We start from the raw sequence: 17,842 nt of genomic DNA on the forward strand, positions 1-17,842 counted from the left end.
GTAAGACTCTAGAAATTGTGTGACCACAATGTAAGCTAGAAATCATTAAGAAAAGGTTAAGTGAAAAAACCCTGTGTGTTTGGAGAACACATATGTATGTGTCCCTGCACACAAACGCACATGTGCACACACACATTCTAAATAACACATGGACAAAGAATAAATCTTAATGGAAAATTTTAAATGTTAGAAATAAGAAAGTTACTATGTATTAAAACCTGTAGTTTCAGGAAAGCAGCTTAAAAAAAGTACTATAAGAAAAAGGAGAAAGGCTAAAATTAATGAATTAAGCATCCTAATTATGAATTTATGAAAACATCAGAAACAACCTAAAGCAAATAAAATATCAGAAATTAATGAAATACAAGACAAAATAAGGGGTTGAACAAAGCTATCCATTGGTTCTTTGAAAGGATTAATCAACTGAGCAGACCTCTAGCAAAGTTAAGAAAGGCATAAATATTATTTCTAAGAAAAAAGTAGACATACCACAGATGCAGTAGATATCAAAAACTAAAATTATATATTATCGACAACTTTATACCAATTAATTGGCAAAAAATGTCAGCAAAAGAGATAAATTTCTCAAAAACGTATGCCTTATCAAAACTCAGGAAGAAATAGAATAACTGAATAATTCAGTAACTATTAAAAAAATTTAACGAGCATTTTTCTAAAAACATCTTCCTACAAAGAAAACACAGGCCCACATAGCTTTATATGTGAGTTCAAAAACAGAAAGTCTTATTCAAACTTTTTCAGGAAATAGAAAAAAAGGAACACATCTCAACTATTTTCAAGGGTCTAGGACCTAGGATAACTGTGACTCCAACATCCCATGAAGTTTATACAAAGGAAAATTAAAAGCCAATCTAATTCATGGCTATGGATGTAAAAATTTAAAACAAAAGTTTCACAAACTGAATCCAACATTATTAAAAACAAAACAAAACAAAAAAGATTGCACACCATGACTAAGTTGGATTTATTCTAGGAAGGCAAGTTTAATTCAACTTCTGTTTTAAGCCTATTTAATATAAATCACCTCATTAGCAGATACAAGACGAAAATCTATATAGATACAGAAAAACATGATAAAATTCAACAAACATTCATGATAATTACTTTTAGTTAACTGAAAATAGAAGAAAACTTTCTTGGCCTGGTCAACAAAAAAGAAAACAGCAAGTTTGGGAAACTACACATAGTGCAGTCTGGCCTGATAGAAAATTGATGCTCAGAAAGATTAAATGACTTGCCTAACATCATGTATCAATTTTAATAGTAGAGCAAAGACTGGACCACATCTTAATCCTCAAATCTTCCTACATTACCATGTTGGGGCCGGAAAGCAGAATTTTTCACAAAAAATGAGTATTCAAGATTTACCATTATACAGATCACATTTATTTGATCTCAAATATTGCCACTTTCTGAATTTTTGTAAAAATCTATCCAACTGAGTAAAATAACTTCATCCTTGAAGTTTTTCCCTTTGTTGGACCTTAGTTTCAGCAGCTACCTCCAGCTTGCTTGGTTGCTAAGGGAAAACGATAACATGTGTCTAAACTCCAAACATTTGTCACATATTTCACCATACATTGTTCATACTTCACACTACAATATGTTTAACAATACCAAGAAAGGAGATGATTTAAACAGCTCATATAGTCTCCAGTTAACTTACTTAACTGACGGACTCTTTTTCTACTTAGATGAAACCCTTGTCTTTATTCAGAAAGAGTCTTATTCTCAATTAGCTTTGTTATTTAGTCAAGAATTGCCTGTAGAAATATCTTTACCTTCTAAAAATTGCTGGACATCTCAGCAACATGCCTGTAGGTATTACTGAACAAGTCAGCTCCTTTTCAAAGATGTAATTTTAATTTCCCATTAAATAATCTTATATTGAGTCTAGAAATGTGTTCGACAGTAACAAATACTTACTAAGCTTCTACTATGTGTTAGATACTATGCTAGGGTGATACCAGGCACTTCACTGTCATGGTACACAAATTAAAATATAACTAATTGTCTCTGTACAAGAAAGAATCCTCTGAAGTGGAGGAGAAGCAACACATTCTAATCCTTATTAGCTGGGAAATCGAAACTTTAAATCCACTAGCAGTACATTTTAGCAGATTTTGTGCTGATTCTGTTTTTTTAACTTAATTAGTGATTGAATTTAATTTTAGAGGGCTTGTTGTTCCATTTTATTACAAAATGTGGAATAGGTTAGTCCACCCGATTTGGATTCCAGTTCAGTTTTACTACTTGTGTGCATTTGTTTCCCATTTAAGAAAATCTCTTATCTATGTATCTTGTGCTTTATTTCTGTATCAGGAAGACTGTAAATGCTTAAAAGTATTATTTCTTATTTACAACATAGCATCCTACATAAAATGGATAGAGCAAATTTAATGGAATAGCTTGGTTTACCTTTCACATGTATTCAAAGTGCAATTTTCATAATGTATCAAACTTTAAAATTTAAGCTAATATACTAATAATGTTGGCTCCAGAATATTCCTAGGTTGGCACAGAGCAAACCTCAAAAATTAGGGCATTTATATTTGATTGAACAGATAAAGACTTACGCATAAGTCAACAGCCCTCCATCCACCATTTCCATAAAGACCTGGGTTGATAAGTGCAGTCTGAATACCTAGAGATGGTTCTCAGTGAGTCACTTGGGTTCTGAAGGCCAGGTACTAAGGATCCAGACAAAACGTATTCCCCTGCTTTTTTTTTTCTTAATCATTATACTTCTATAGAAACACAAAAGCAAAATTATATTATAAAAATGCAAATTTGTAAAAGAAAACAAAAAACAAAAAAAAATGCAAATTTGTATAGAATCTTTGTTAAGAACTCTGTCTTCACATACTTTCTCTGCAATATAGCATAGAAAGGCATAAGGTAGAGTCTAGGTAAAGTTCATGGGTTAGGTGCCAGACTGCCACCTGGGTTTAAATCCCAACTCTAACACTTCCCAGCTATCTGACTTGAAGTTACTTACACTCTCTGTGCCTTGGATTCCTTATCTGTAGAACGAGGTTATGGATAGTACCTACCTCACAGGTTGTTGAGGGAATATAAGTGAGTTGACATCTGTAAAGGGCTTAGAACAGTGCTGGGCACATAAGAAGGGTTAAGAAAGTACTAACTATTATTCTAAGGTGGCCAGCCCTAACCAATTCCCGATTCCAATTTTGGAATGAATCAACTTTCTAGGTGAGAAAACAAACTGATATAAATTTCTGTGGCTTAAGGCCCTTTGTTTGGTATGAGAGTGCACTTTATTCATACGTCTGACCTTGGATCCCAGCTGCAAAGCTGGTTCCTATGCTATCCTTTTGTGACTTTCCTGCTACATGGTCTCATTCAGAGGTCTTGTCCCACCTCCACCCCCCAGTTAGAAGAAGTGAAGAATGGTGGTCCTTGAGGAGAAATGGACCTAAGTGTGGACCTACCCATTTAGTCTCTCATCCCCCGTCTTCATTTCTCTAACTTGCAGGTGAAGAGGATGTTTCAGAATCAATGCCTAGTGCCTTCTTGCTGTACGGTTCAAAACATTATATCAAGAATTTGTGGTATGAGACATGGTTTTCCTCTAGTTTCAATGAATGAAAATCTTTTCTTAAGTTTTGTTTGTTCCTTGAGAATATATTTCAAGCAGTAAATATGTACTCACTATAGTAGTCATCTGCTATTTTTTTCTGTTAAACATGTAGTGTCTATTTCCATTTAGAGAACTACAACATCCCTACTCTTAGCTCCGTTTTCGAGGCTAATCTACCTCCAGACCTAGGTTTCCTAGGCATGAGAGGCCACTGGGGGAGAGTGCTCTGAAACTCCCTCCAACCCTAACTAGACAACTGGCCTAAACTTCTCCCCCAGACTGCAGGGAGAAGACAGCAGTAGCTGGAAGCACGAGGGCCGCTGCTCCATGGCTTTTAGGTGTGCCCAAGGTATCCCGAGAGGTGTAGTATGTGGCTTCCACTTAAGCCAGCAGACCTAAATACAACCAGATTTATAAAGAAAGAATGGTGACAAAAATGAAATCTTAGAAGAAGTTGATCGAGTTCTAGTTTGTACTGAATAGACTCCAGTGATGGCAAATTTATATCCAGACCACAACTAACCAGTATAAATATTATAAAATGAAAATTGGTTATAAATTTTCTATATTTGGATTTTCAAAATTAGACCCTTTTCTAAAAGACATTTTAGAATACTGCCAATCTTCTTCTGATGTAAAGATTTGTCCTTTATTTTAACTGTAGATCCCACTTGGTTTAAGATAAAAATATTCTTTCCTTTATGATATTAGGATAATAATATTTATTTTGTGAAGTACATTTTAAAAATTGCAAACCTTAGGGTGGGCCCACCCCCCCCCCTCAATTTTTATTATTACTGGTCCATGACCTCCAAAAGCTTGACTTTATAAATCTTCTTTCCTAAGATTTTAATTTAAATAATTTACAGAAATCAGCACACAGAAATGTTACAAAAATACAAACGGATTATAGACAAACAACGAATAATGAGACCTTTTTTAAAAAGAGAAACGCAATAGGGATAACGGTTTTTATATACTATTTATACATTAATTATAAACAATAGCAGTAAAAGCTTTCCGAACATTGGCAAGAAAAGCCGAAAAATTGTTGGTCTTCCTTACATTTTCCTGAAATTCTGCTAGGCACTCAAGATGAGGAGCACTATCTGACACTAGAAGGGGGAAGAAAAAAAAAGAAATTTGAATGAGTTTTTTAATAGAAGAGAAATATTTCTAACTTAGATGCTCTCATCTGATTCAAGTCATTTCAATTCCATTTTATTGAAATGCTTTCAGCATAGAATGATAGATACACTTGATTTTCGTATCCTATCTTTTAGACCTTTCCTTTGTTTAATCTCTAAATATTCAAATGTTAAGTACTACAATCTTGCTTTAAATTTAAACAGATGGTAATCAAGGGATTGAAGAGCTTAGAGATACAGAACAGCATGCCATTTCCCATACATTTTGTTTTAACTATTTAAAATATTTTAACAATTTTTTTTGGAACTGTCATCAGTTTTCTCTGCAAAATTTGGCCTCAATTCTAATTTCTGGCCACTGGATCAAAAAAATAACAACTTTCAATGCCAAACCTTAATAACTTAACAGCTGTGGAAAGAAATATCTGAAGTTTTACAAGTGAAATGGGGGGTCATTAGAAAATGTGATTGCTATTCCCAAAGTGGTATTTACATGGCCTAGTAATCAAATGAGACTCAAAAGACAAAGAACAATATGACCCTCGAATGCAGTTGCACCAGCTGGTACACACTGGGAGCAAGTCTCCAGTAAAGGTGGTCAAAGGAAAGGAATGATCCAACTTTCTCTACCATCAATCTTGTCCTTTGTCCAAGGAGAAGAAATTCAACCATATGTGATTTCCAGCTCTTTGGTAGAGACTGCTTAGGAAACAATGCCCATGACCAAAGCAGAGAAAGAATAGCAAAGAGTGCTTGGTTCAAAATTTATACTGGAGGGCTTCCCTGGTGGCGCAGTGGTTGGGAGTCTGCCTGCCAATGCAGGGGACACGGGTTCGAGCCCTGGTCTGGGAGGGTCCCACATGCCGCGGAGCAACTAGGCCCGTGAGCCACAACTACTGAGCCTGCGCGTCTGGAGCCTGTGCTCCGCAACAAGAGAGGCCGCGACAGTGAGAGGCCCGCGCACCGCGATGAAGAGTGGCCCCCGCTCGCCGCAACTGGAGAAAGTCCTCGCACAGAAACGAAGACCCAACACAGCCAAAAATAAATAAATTAATTAATTAATTTAAAAAACAAAACAAACAAACAAAAAAAAACGATGTACTTTAAAAAAAAAAAAAAATTTATACTGGAGATTCTATTTTAATACATTATCAAATACTGTGACACTACCTAGCAATAGAGGCTATCCAAGTTGGTGAAAACTGAGAAGCTAGGTAGGAGGTTTGGGGGTTTGCTTTTTAAAATTTAGCACCCATTATCAGATTAGAGGATATTTATCTATAGAGTAAAAAACCAAACACTTGTACCTGAACTAGATTCCTAAAATATAAATTTCATTAGAATAGGAATTGAGTCAGTAGAGCACGTTAGGGAGCCAACGCAGCAGTTTACCTGAGTGTCTGTCTGCTATAAACGCTTTAAGATGAGAACATAGGTATAAAGAGCTAAGAACCATTTTTCTGAAGTCCAGTAAGTTAAGGACTACTTTAAAGTGGGTCTTAGAATAATAAAAAGAGATAAATATATTTCCATTCTCTTCTTGTTCACACTATTGCCAAACATATATATTTCCCATGCATCAAAGCCCTTCTGGCCTGCTGCAGAATCAGTAACTAAGCTAAATTATTAACGTTCAGGATTTTCAGGATAGGATAATTTGGGGGGAGCAGGGGTGTTAAATGATCACATTCTGACTTTACATTCAATTTTAAAACCACTTACTTGGATAACTTACAATATCCACATTTAGGCAGTCATAACCTTTATAGCTTTAGCTTTGTTTTAAATTCTCTAAGAGGATAATTCATACTTGCATATGAAATGCAGTGATCTTTGGTCTTTTAGGTCTTTTAGCCACTGTGGCACTGTGCCATCCTGAAGAAAAGTCACTTATTAAGGCTCCTGGATAATATCTATAACAAAACTATACTCATTGCCTTTAGAAGACACTATCCCAAGAAGCAAGACTGGAAAAAAAGGAACAGCTTGTGGGAATATTACTTGCCTTCACATTACTTTATATTCTAAGTCAAATAACATTCTGGGATGCCAATCTTAAGTACCAGTTAAGAGATAGGAGTACATACCTTCATAGTCCCTTGCTTCATTTAGGCTCAGGGAAAACATAAATGGGCTCTCAGGATGCTTAGGGTCAATGTTAGTGAATATAAACTGCAACTTATCACCTGAAAAAAGGGATTAAATTATTTAGTATGAGAATTATTTTATTGTGCCAAAGCTCTCAATGGAGATGAGCTTTCTTACCTCCATCTCTGATCAATATCTACATTGCTAAGTACATATATTCACTTAACCAATGTCTCCAAATGTACTAGTTACAAATTAGCTTTGAAATGCACTGTAGTTTAAATATGACCAAAAGCACAAACAACAACAACAACAAAAATAGATAAATTGGACTTCATCAAAATTAAAAAATTAAAAACTTTGCCCCTAAAAGGACATTATCAAGAGAGTGAAAATACAACCCACGGAATGGGAGAAAATATCTGCAAATCATAGATCTGATATGGGTTTAATATACAAGATATATGAAAAAAACACCTACAACTGAATAACAAAAAGAAAAACCCAATTCAAAAATGGACAAAGGGACTTGAATAGGTATTTCTCCATAGAATATATACAAATGGCCAATAAGCACATGAAAAGATACTCCTTTATCACTAATCACTGAGAAAATATAAACCAAAACTACGAGATACCATTTCACACCTACTAGGATGACTATAATAAAATAAATAACAATGTGGGCAAAGATGTGGAGAAATTGGAGCCCTTGTACATTGCTGGTGGGAATGTAAAATGGTGCAGGTGCTGTAGAAAATACTTTGGCAGTTCCTCAAAAAATTTAAACAAAGAATTACATGACCCAGCAATTCCATTCTGCAGTATATACTCAAAAGAACTGAAAATAGAGACTCAAACAGATAACTGCATGCAATGTTCACAGCAGCATTACTCACAGCAGCCAAAAGATGAGAGTAATCCAGTGTCCACCAACAGATGAACACATAAGCAAAATATGGTGTATATATACATGATGGAATATTATTCACCCATAAAAAGGAATGATGTTTTGATACTTGCTACAACATAGATGAACCTTGAAAACATTATGCTTAGTGAAATAAGCCAGACACAGAAGGACAAATATTATATGATTCCACTTATATGAAATATCTAGAACAGGCAAATTTGTAGAGACAGAAAGTAAATTAGACGTTATTAGGGGCTGAGGGGAGAGAGGAATGGGAATTATTTAATGGGTACAGAGTTTCTGTTTGTGATGATGAAAAATTCTGGAAATAGATGGTGGTAATGATTGCACAACACTGTGAATGTAATTAATGCCACTGAATTTTACAATAAAATAGAGTTTAAATGGCAAATTCTGTTATATATATTTAACCTCAATAAAAAATTTTTATTGTCATTTAATATTTTGACAATAAATTTAATTTGACTTTTTCTACACAGTTATCTGGACTTAAAGCCTATTTTTCAAAAGACCTCCAAATGCTTACTAAGGAGTAAATACTCAGTAGAAATTCAAAATGGCAGCCACAAAGTAGAAATTCACATGCATTTCAGTTTTACTCTACAGCATAAAAAATGCTTTTAATTATAAAAAGAAATCTTCAGAAACACTGAAAAAATTTGTCTTGCATTTAAATTCAAAGTGAAGTAATTATGTCAGTATACCAGATTTTTTAAACTGTTAACAGTAATGGGAAGTATGCATGCCAAAGAAAAGATTTCATAAGATATTCAGTTAGGCAAAATGAAGAGTTTAATTTGTGTTGTCTCTTCTTTAAAACATTATTTCCTGATTTTGAGGACTATGAGAAACTTCTACTTTAAATATAAAAATAATTTTAGAGCTTTAAAACTGGTTTTGAAACAAAACACAAAAAAGCACCTCAGGATAACAGTGAATATAAACTTAGAGACCAATGGATCAAAAGTTCAGAGCTGGACCTTATGTTCTCCTCTAAGCAAAGGTTAATATTTTGTATTAAAAACTCATTCCGGGGCTTCCCTGGTGGCGCAGTGGTTGAGAATCTGCCTGCTAATGCAGGGGACACGGGTTCGCGCCCTGGTCTGGGAAGATCCCACATGCCACGGAGCAACTAGGCCCGTGAGCCACAATTACTGAGCCTGCGCGTCTGGAGCCTGTGCTCCGCAACAAGAGAGGCCGTGATAGTGAGAGGCCCGCGCACCGCGATGAAGAGTAGTCCCCGCTTGCCGCAACTACAGGAAGCCCTAGCACAGAAACGAAGACCCAACATAGTAATCAATCAATCAATCAATAAATCTTTAAAAAAATAAAAAAATAAAAAAACTCATTCCGACAGATAAGAAAAACAAAAGCCAAGGCAAATAGATATATGAACAAAGGGCCCAATCAATCTCAGAAAGAACTGTAATTAATAAACAATGGGAAAAAATGGTCACATTTTCATTAATAATTAAAGAAATGCATTTAAAAAATAGTTTCTATTATATCTAGTCAACTGCTAAAAAACAAACAAACCAAAAAACTTTAAAAAAACTACAATTCTGGCACAAATACAATGCAATGGGTACTCTTTACATTGTAGACAGATTGCATAGAAGAGTTAAAATAGCAGGCCTGAGACTGCTATACCCAGAAAAGACCTGCTTGCAAGGCTGGTCCTTGCCTGGTGTGTCAGAGATCCCCAAGACCACCACAGGTTTGAAAATTCACTAGGAGGACTCATAGGGCTCATCATATGGTTATACTCAGTGCTATGATTACAGTGAAATGATACAGCAAAATCAGCAACAGGAAAAGATACCTGGGGTGAAGTCCACAGAAAACCAGGCACAAGCTTCCAGAGTCTCTAATGAGCTTCCCCGGTAGACAGCACTTCACATGTACTGTCACAATTCGATGCTGAAGGGATTAAGTACGTCCTGTGTGACTCCACTGGGTTAGGACTCTTGAAAATTTGTGTCTGAAAAGCTCGTTTTCTCTAGATTTTGCCCCATGTGCCTTTTTTCTTTGGGCTGATTTTGTTTTGTATCCTTTCACCGCAATAAATCTGAGCCCTGCTGAGTCCTGTAAACTTTCCAGTGAATCGCCAAAACTGAATGTAATCTTGGGAACTCCCAACACAATAAATATTTCTGTAAATTGGCACATATTTACATAATGGCCACAAAAATATTCATATGCTTTAACCCAGTAATTCATCTCTGGGAATTCCATGGAAATTGTGTCAAAAAAATGGAGAAGTCTACCTATGTTCACTGTAGTACTTCTAAAACTGAAAAATGTAAAATCCAAATGTTAACTTAGAGTAACATGGGTTAAACAATAGATAAAAGATTGAATAAGTTATGCTACACTTATGGAATGAATTATTACACCACCATTTTAAAATTACCATTATGAAGGCTATAGCAATTAGAGAAATACTAATCATACAATGCTAGTAAGAACAAGGAACAAAAATTATCTGCATGTTGGCAACCATGCCTAAAATACATTTATTAAAATACTGGATGATAAACAACCAAGGATCAGTAATTACATTAGGGTGATAAAAATTCTGTAATTTTTTCCTACTATCTAAAAAGTTAATAATGTGGCCATTATTTTACTTGAAAATATTTTTTAAATTCTTTTCTACTTAAGACAGACTTTTCTAATATCCTATGTTTTACTTACATTAATATACTTACCATAAATTTTTCGAATTTCTAGTCCAAGTCGATCTGTATACAGGTCTGCAGATTTCTGTAGCCTTTTCAACCTCTCTTCATTAGCTTTGTTAGCAGTGGAAATAGCTATGATTAAAAACACAGACACTGAGTATCGAATATTTTAAATAACATTCAATTAATGTTAATTAATTAAAACAAACTTAAAAACAACTATAAAAATGATGCCAGGCAAATGAATCAGCTTACATTTACATTTGTTACAGTTTCTATCTCTACCAATTAGCAAAAAGGGGCTTCTGTTCATTCAAGCTGGAAGGAAAAAATGCATGAGAAAATACATACAGGTAGTATGGGGAATAAGTTTTGTTCTATTTTATTATGAAGTAGCATGAATAAATAGGCCAAGGGCTTGCATGACTAGCACAGAAATAGAAAGACTTCTTGTACACTATTTTGCTTTTCCTGGTTAGCCAAAAATATATCAATTGCTTCACTGGAAAAATATTCTATTCTTTAAACATAACTACTTCTCACAAGAAGTCAGCCTTATTTCACGCTAGTTTAGAATTTTTTTTTTAATTTAGTGCAATATCCCCTAAGTAATACTTAGCAGATGAGAAAAATAATGTCGACTGGTACACAAACTCTAAAAGGAAAAGCAGTCACAAAACAAACTTTGCTATTTTCAAGAGATTTTAGAGTTGATTATTTCATTTGTGGGCAAACAAGGCTCCTATCCAAGAGAAGCACCCTTTTTGAAAAATGTGAAAGTCTTAGACAAAAAGAGGCTTTGCAGTGTGAAAAGCATGCTTAATAGTTCCTGACAGAGCATGTATGATCAATAAATTTGTTGCATAAATTACACTATGGTTTCTCCCAGGCAAATGTTATTTAGTGAAACTGTCTCCCACTTTGCTTAATTAAACTCCCATATCAATTTCATTATTCTCTGGTTCTATTAGAAATCAAAAGGATCTTTAAGCAAAAGAAGGAAAATGAAACGCACTTAGCCAACTTCACAGACCCCTCGCAGAGAGGTGAGTGGTGGTTGTGACCCTGACGTATGTTAGCCGCTTGGGGCGGTGAGCTGGGGAGAAGGCAAGGTGTCCACACTGTGACCCATCGCCACTTTGAAATTTAGGTTGTTTCAAATACATGTACAACTGGAAACTTACTTTCCCTCTTCCTAGCGTATTCTTCCTTAAGATCCTGGATATTTGCAGTCAGTGCGTCCAATTCCTGCTTTTTGTCTTTTACTTCAGCAATCAACTTCAACAAATTCTCTTTCTTTTCTTGAATGAGCTTATTCTGCCTGCAGATCTCTGTAAGAAGCACAAAGTATTAGCTAGAATCTATATGCTTCGCTTGTCAACATGTATCTAAGAGCAAAATACTGACTTTCATAAAATTAATAAAGAATGTTTTAATTGATAAGCGTTTCCCGATGATTGAAAAAATTGTAAAAGAACAACAAAAATCCTTATCTAGTCTTTCCTGTTTGTCTTTGAAAACAAAAATGAAAAGACAAAAATGCTTATTAAAATGAGAATACTAAATTAAACCACGAAATACAAAATCAGAAGATCATGACCTTTGCAGCTCTCCCCTCCAAATAAATACATGAATAAAACCTACCACCAAAGGCAACCAAACTCTAGAAGATGGCTTTGCAGATGCTTTGAAGAAATAGATTTTAATGTTATATAAATGATTCTGGAATATACCAAAAAGAAGAAACAAGAGAGGAAGAGCGGGAGGTAGGGAGGAAGAACAGACCTACAGCTCAGTTAAACAAAAAAAAATTCGAAAACAAATGTTGGTATACTTAGCAAATTAATATGATAAATATCATAAGTCAAGAAGTAGACTGTTCCCCAAACACATTTATTAAATATTTAAATGTAAAATGAAATCTTATGAAACCTAAAAGGCAGTATCTGTGAATATAAAATTAACTATATGGGGAAAGATTGTTTTACTCAAAGGCAAAAAGAAATCAAAGAGAAAGGCAGGCAAGCAGACAAATAAACTCATATTTGATTCAAATAAGCATAAAAACTCTACTGTATGCTAGATACTGTGTTCTTTTATATAAATTTACTTAATTTTCACAGTAATACAATTATCACGTACATCTTACTCTCTTTTTTAAAAGAAAAAGAAAATATATATAAAATAGATAACCAACAAGGATCTACTGTATAGCACAGGGAACTCTACTCAATATTTTGTAATAACCTATGAGGGAAAAGAATCCGAAAAAGAATAGATACATACATATATATAACTGAATCGCTTTGCTGTACACCCGAAACTAACACATTGTAAACCAACTATAACTTCGATTAAAAAAAAAAAAGAAGAAGGAAAAGACTCAGCAGTTCAATAACTTGATCACAGCTTTACTTGCTAGAATGCAATGAACAGTAAGACCTGGATTCAAACTCAGGTCTTAACTTCAAAGGTCATGCTTTTGACCATTAAACTATCCTCTCCCAACAAAGGTAATTATTCTTAATCTAAAGAAGACACAAATATAAATTCCTAAGAAAAAGACCAGCGAAGGAATGAACAGAGGAAACACAGAATGCAGATGGTTATCAAATACAAAAGATGATTTAACCTCAGTAATCATAGAAATGCAAATAAAGCAATAACACACTAATTTTCATTTATTATAACAATGTTTATAAAAATAATAGCTAGTGTTGAGAAGAATGAAAAATATTAGAGTCCATGTGGAAAAATTTTTTTTTTTTTTGAAAATATTTTTGACATTGCAAAATAAAAGTCTTAAGGATATTCATGTCCTTTGATCCAGTAATTTCATTTTTACAAAGCTCCTCTAAGAAAACAAGATGTGTGCAAGTATTCATATACAAAAAATTATTTTCAGTGTTATTTATAATGTTGAAAAACTGAAAACATTGTATATGACTAATAAGTAAATTATTAAACACAGTATATCAATAAGGTGTAATATATTTTCAAAGAATTCAGTAACGTGGGAAAATCCTGCCATAGTAGATAAAAGAAAAAAAAATGATACAAAGTTATATAGATACCATGAACACAATTATCATAAAAAAAACCTAGATAGCATATGAAAAATAAAAACTACAAAGTCTTCTGTTAAGTGTGGTTCTCAACATTACAGATATTTTTTAATTTTTCTGTATTTTCCAAGAATTTGGACATGATCACATTATATCAGGTGTAATTTAAAAATAAACATCTTATCAGAATTACCAGAAAGACAAATGCTACTTTTTAAGGATAATTAAGTAGAACTGTACTGCAAAAGAGATGCAGTTTTAAAGTCAAAAGTTCTCAGTTCCCATCTGGCTTCTCAGTTGTTACCCAAGGACCTTGATCAAATCACAGCTTCGGGGCCTCTTTTCCTCATTTGTAAAACGAGAATAATAATGGCTGCCCATTTACTTACCCTACAGGGTTAGGGTATCCAATGATAATGTGAGAAGTTTTAAACTATTAAGTGGTACATAAATACCATATATGTGAGTGTTTTTATTCTAATATTTGAACAATCGTGTGGATTTGTGCCAATACAAATGTAAGGGCCCTCAGTATTGCATGACTACTATTTTATATGTTTATAGTCAGCTCTTTTATTCGCCAGGGCCAATATTTCAAACTTTCACTACTCACCATGGGAACCCGCCCTTACACTTTCCCTTCTATGTGGAAAGGTGAGATGGTACACTGGAAAGAGCACAGACATTTCAGCTGCAATCCTAGACCCTCTATCTACAAGATATATGATCTTAGGCAAGTTTCCTAACCTCAGTGAGCTTTTAATTTCTTCATCTGCAAAATAAATCTCCTCTGCCCAACACATAATGTACTTCATCATCTGACCAGCCACTTCTCTGCCACTCCCCATTCACACTGTACTCTAGCCATCCCACAACTCAACAAGCTTTCATGTTTCCACCACATTCCATATGCTCTTCCCTCCTCTAGAACAGGGGCGCTGACTCTGATGAACTTCCCCATCCCTCTTCTATGTGACCTTCTCCAGGGCAGTGTGACAGACTGTGAACATTCAAATCACGTTCCTATTGATTACCAGCTGTCTGACCTTGAGCAACTTACTTAACCTCTCTGTGCCTATTTCCTCATCCATAAAGTAGGATTAAAAACAATAAATATACCTCCGAGGGTTGCTGTGAGGATTCAGTCAATCACTATATGTAAGGAGCTCAGTATAGGCCCTGGCATGTGGTGTATAAGGTAAGGGTTAGCTGTTAAATATTTTGTAATCGTCACTGGAAAATTCAAGCTCTCCAGATTCTATGTCACTAAATTCCCATCCCATCATTATAGCAACTATTACAATGTATTTTAATTGTAGTTTTCCTACCTATGTCTTCCACTAAATTGTGAGCAGTGTATAGATTACATTTACGTATTGTGGCCTCCTTGGTGCTTGGCAAATAGCAGTTAAATGTTCAACGAATTCATCAAACTTACGTAAATTATATTTCTGTTCAAGTATAAACTGATTTTTTTTAAAGAAAAATAATTGATAATACTTTTAGATTTTAAACTATTTAGAACACATCTTCACACTACAGATAATCATTCAGAGCACACTTTGAGATGAACTGTAGTGAAATTTATAGTTTCAAACTTAATTTTCTAATCCCTAGGGATTCTACAAACCAAGAGTGTTTAAAGGACCTAAACTCAATATCACTCTTACAAACACATACACACACACACGGTTTTCCTTCCTGCTACTGGTTACAGAGGGAATGAGAAGCAGTAAAAGGGCATGGAAGCTTCAGGGCAGCTTAGAAAATAAACATGGGTAGAAGTCTACCATAACAGCCTACCAGGGTTTCCAAGATCAAATGCCTTCAGGGGCCAGATAATGAGTAAAGTAAGTGCTCAAAGCAAAGCAGAAGAAACAATCAGGGACTGTGGCATATTAACCACATGTGTCCCACATAAAAGCACTCTGATTTAATAGTGTTCAAAACATGGTGCAGCTAAATTTAGTATCTGCAGTGGATTTCGGCCTGTAGCTACATGTCTGTGGTCTGTGTGTGAGAACTCAGTAAAAGCTGCCGATCCACTCTGGACAATCTGCAGAGGCGTAGTAAAGAGAAGGCAAGAACAACAGTAAAAATATGGAAAGAAAAACTATCAGAGTATTAACCCTACACCCAAAGAGCTGAGGGAACTCCAGCTTTTCAAACCCTAGTCTGTGAAACTCATTTTAAAAAAATTCAGGCATTTACACATCAGTATAGATGAATCTCACAAGCATAATGCTGAGTGAACAAAGGGACAGAATACATACAAAATGATGCCATTTATATAACATTCAAAAACTCAATACTAAATTAAAATATTGACAGATTAGTTCTAGAAGGTGAGAGAAGAGAAGGTATAACATGGGATGTTCCATTTATTAAGCTGCATTATGGGTACACATATGTTCATTATTTTTATATGTGTATACACTGTATATCTATAAATACATTGTTTTACTTGTATGAGGGATTTCATGAAGATGTTTAATTTAGAAAAAAACCCTCTGTGATCCATTTCTACAGATTGTCACATACGATTTTGATATTCCAGAAACATCTCAACCATTCGTTCTTCTTCCTTTAATTTCACAGACAGCTTTTCTGAAAGAGAAATTGGGAGTTGAAGTTTCAATTCAGCTGAAATTACACTAAAAACAAACAAAAACAGCATGTTACAAGTTAAACTTAGGTACCTGCAAATGCTTTAATGGAATCCTTGTAGGTATCTCTTAGGCCCACCATCTGACAGGAGGTGTCACTGACAGTGCTTTTGAATTTATTCCAAAATTCATTTATGCTTTTATCGAATAGTGCCAGTTCGTCCTCTACCATTTTGTAAGACAATGCTAGAAAACAAATAGGACACACATTATATTTAAGTTATTGAAACCATATCAGCCACAAATTCCAATCAAGTATATTTTGGCAGTTTGATCTTTGCTAGAAAATGGTTAGCAACTTACTTTTTTTTTTTTTCCTATTGAAGTACAGTTGATTTACAGTATTGTATTAGTTTCGGGCGTACAGCAAAGAGATTCAGTTATATATATGTATATATCTATATTTCTTTCAATTCTATTCCATTATAGTTTACTACAACATATTGAATATAATTCCCTGTGCTATACAGTAAACCTTTGTTGTTTATTTTATATAGGATAATGTGCATCTGTTAATCCCCTACTCTCATAACAACTTACTTTTAACTCTAGATATTCCAGGGCAGATCAAGCCTCCTAGACTTAACTACGGTCAAGGTGCAGCAGGAAATCAGGACACTCTACCTCCCAGGAATTCATCAGTAGTGTGACCGCACATAACACTTAACACGCTCTCTGACCTAGGGAAAATGACTCTGCCTCCTTTTTACACAAGTAAAATTGGTGACTTCTAAGGCCCCTTCCAACTCTGACCTTTCTGATTCCAGCCTGGATTGTCAGGTCCCAAATGACAGGGCCCCTGTCATAGAATAAGATCCCACACATCTACACTCCCTCTCCCTCCCCCTCCCCCAGACCGGGAAAGGTACCAGTAAAACGGAGACTGGAGGGGAGTTTAGTGCGCTTAGTCCAAGAGTAGTAAAATTGACCTCGACTCTCTGGGCCTCAGTGTCCTCCTCTGTAAAAGGATGTCCTGTAAGACTCCAGGACCCACCAGTTCTCTGTAACGCTAAAACCTTCCCAATGACATCAAATCTTTCCAGGAAGGTCACAGACATGTCTTGGTGAAACCACAAACCCCTCTGCCTCGTCGCTGTCCACCCTGCAAGGCCCAGACGCCCAAACAGCAACAAGACGTGCATTTCAGACTCCGCCCCCGAAAATACGCATTCCGCCTCCAAACCCACTTTCCCCTATCGCGACAGGTGGGTTTCGGAGCCCAGCTCAATTACCACCTTCTCCGGCAGGCCTGAGCTCGACCACTTGCCCCACAAAGACACGAACCGATACCAGCCAACAGCTGGTCTCCAGAATCGGATCCCGCAGCCGCGCCAACTTTCCTATTTCAAACCTAGGGCGCCTTCCGCCTCCCGCCTTTGGGCACCCTTTCGCCTTCTGATTGGCTGATAGTATAGGCTTTTCATGAAGGGATTGGTTGAGCTAGCCCTCCGGGATTCTCGCGGGAAAGATAGAGAAAAGGGCATTCTGGGATTGGTAGTTCTTTCTGAGAGCGGCTGGACTCTCCGCTCTGCTTGGGCAAAGTATCAATAGTTCCTGGAGGACTGGCCTGACGGACCATTCATCCATTTCAAATAAAAGTTTATGCAACAAATATAAATATTGGACTTTAATTGT

The 17,842-nt window shown here is 35.5% G+C and overlaps 1 protein-coding gene across 5 annotated transcripts; it reads right to left on the bottom strand.

Annotated features, from left to right (window-relative positions):
- Positions 1-941: 941 nt before the first annotated feature.
- Positions 942-17,593, bottom strand: SPC25 (SPC25 component of NDC80 kinetochore complex). Of its 5 annotated transcripts, none has more exons than XM_057550654.1 (7): positions 17,492-17,593; positions 16,241-16,393; positions 16,083-16,148; positions 11,661-11,807; positions 10,504-10,608; positions 6,858-6,956; positions 942-4,737 (listed from the first exon to the last, which is right to left on the bottom strand). In XM_057550654.1, exons 2-7 carry the CDS (start codon positions 16,377-16,379, stop codon positions 4,613-4,615), a joined length of 681 nt encoding a protein of 226 aa, XP_057406637.1. In that variant the 5' UTR covers positions 16,380-16,393; positions 17,492-17,593; the 3' UTR covers positions 942-4,612. The 5 variants fall into 5 exon arrangements, with proteins under 5 accessions (XP_057406637.1, XP_057406635.1, XP_057406633.1 ...); XM_057550652.1 differs by having other exon boundaries at positions 17,440-17,585; XM_057550650.1 differs by lacking the exon at positions 17,492-17,593 and adding an exon at positions 17,202-17,417.
- Positions 17,594-17,842: the final 249 nt, after the last annotated feature.

The sequence above is a fragment of the Balaenoptera acutorostrata genome, chromosome 8 (genome assembly GCF_949987535.1).
Source record: "Balaenoptera acutorostrata chromosome 8, mBalAcu1.1, whole genome shotgun sequence".
Lineage (NCBI taxonomy): Eukaryota > Metazoa > Chordata > Mammalia > Artiodactyla > Balaenopteridae > Balaenoptera > Balaenoptera acutorostrata.

Excerpts from the sequence above, each read along its gene's own strand:
- SPC25 (XM_057550650.1), bottom strand. The coding sequence starts at position 17,349 with ATGCACGTCTTGTTGCTGTTTGGGCGTCTGGGCCTTGCAGGGTGGACA. Across the intron at positions 16,394-17,201 it reads TTTAGCGTTACAGAGAACTG|CATTGTCTTACAAAATGGTA; the intron begins GTGGGTCCTGGA and ends TTTGTTTTCTAG. Across the intron at positions 10,609-11,660 it reads ATACGCTAGGAAGAGGGAAA|CTATTTCCACTGCTAACAAA; the intron begins GTAAGTTTCCAG and ends TTTTAATCATAG.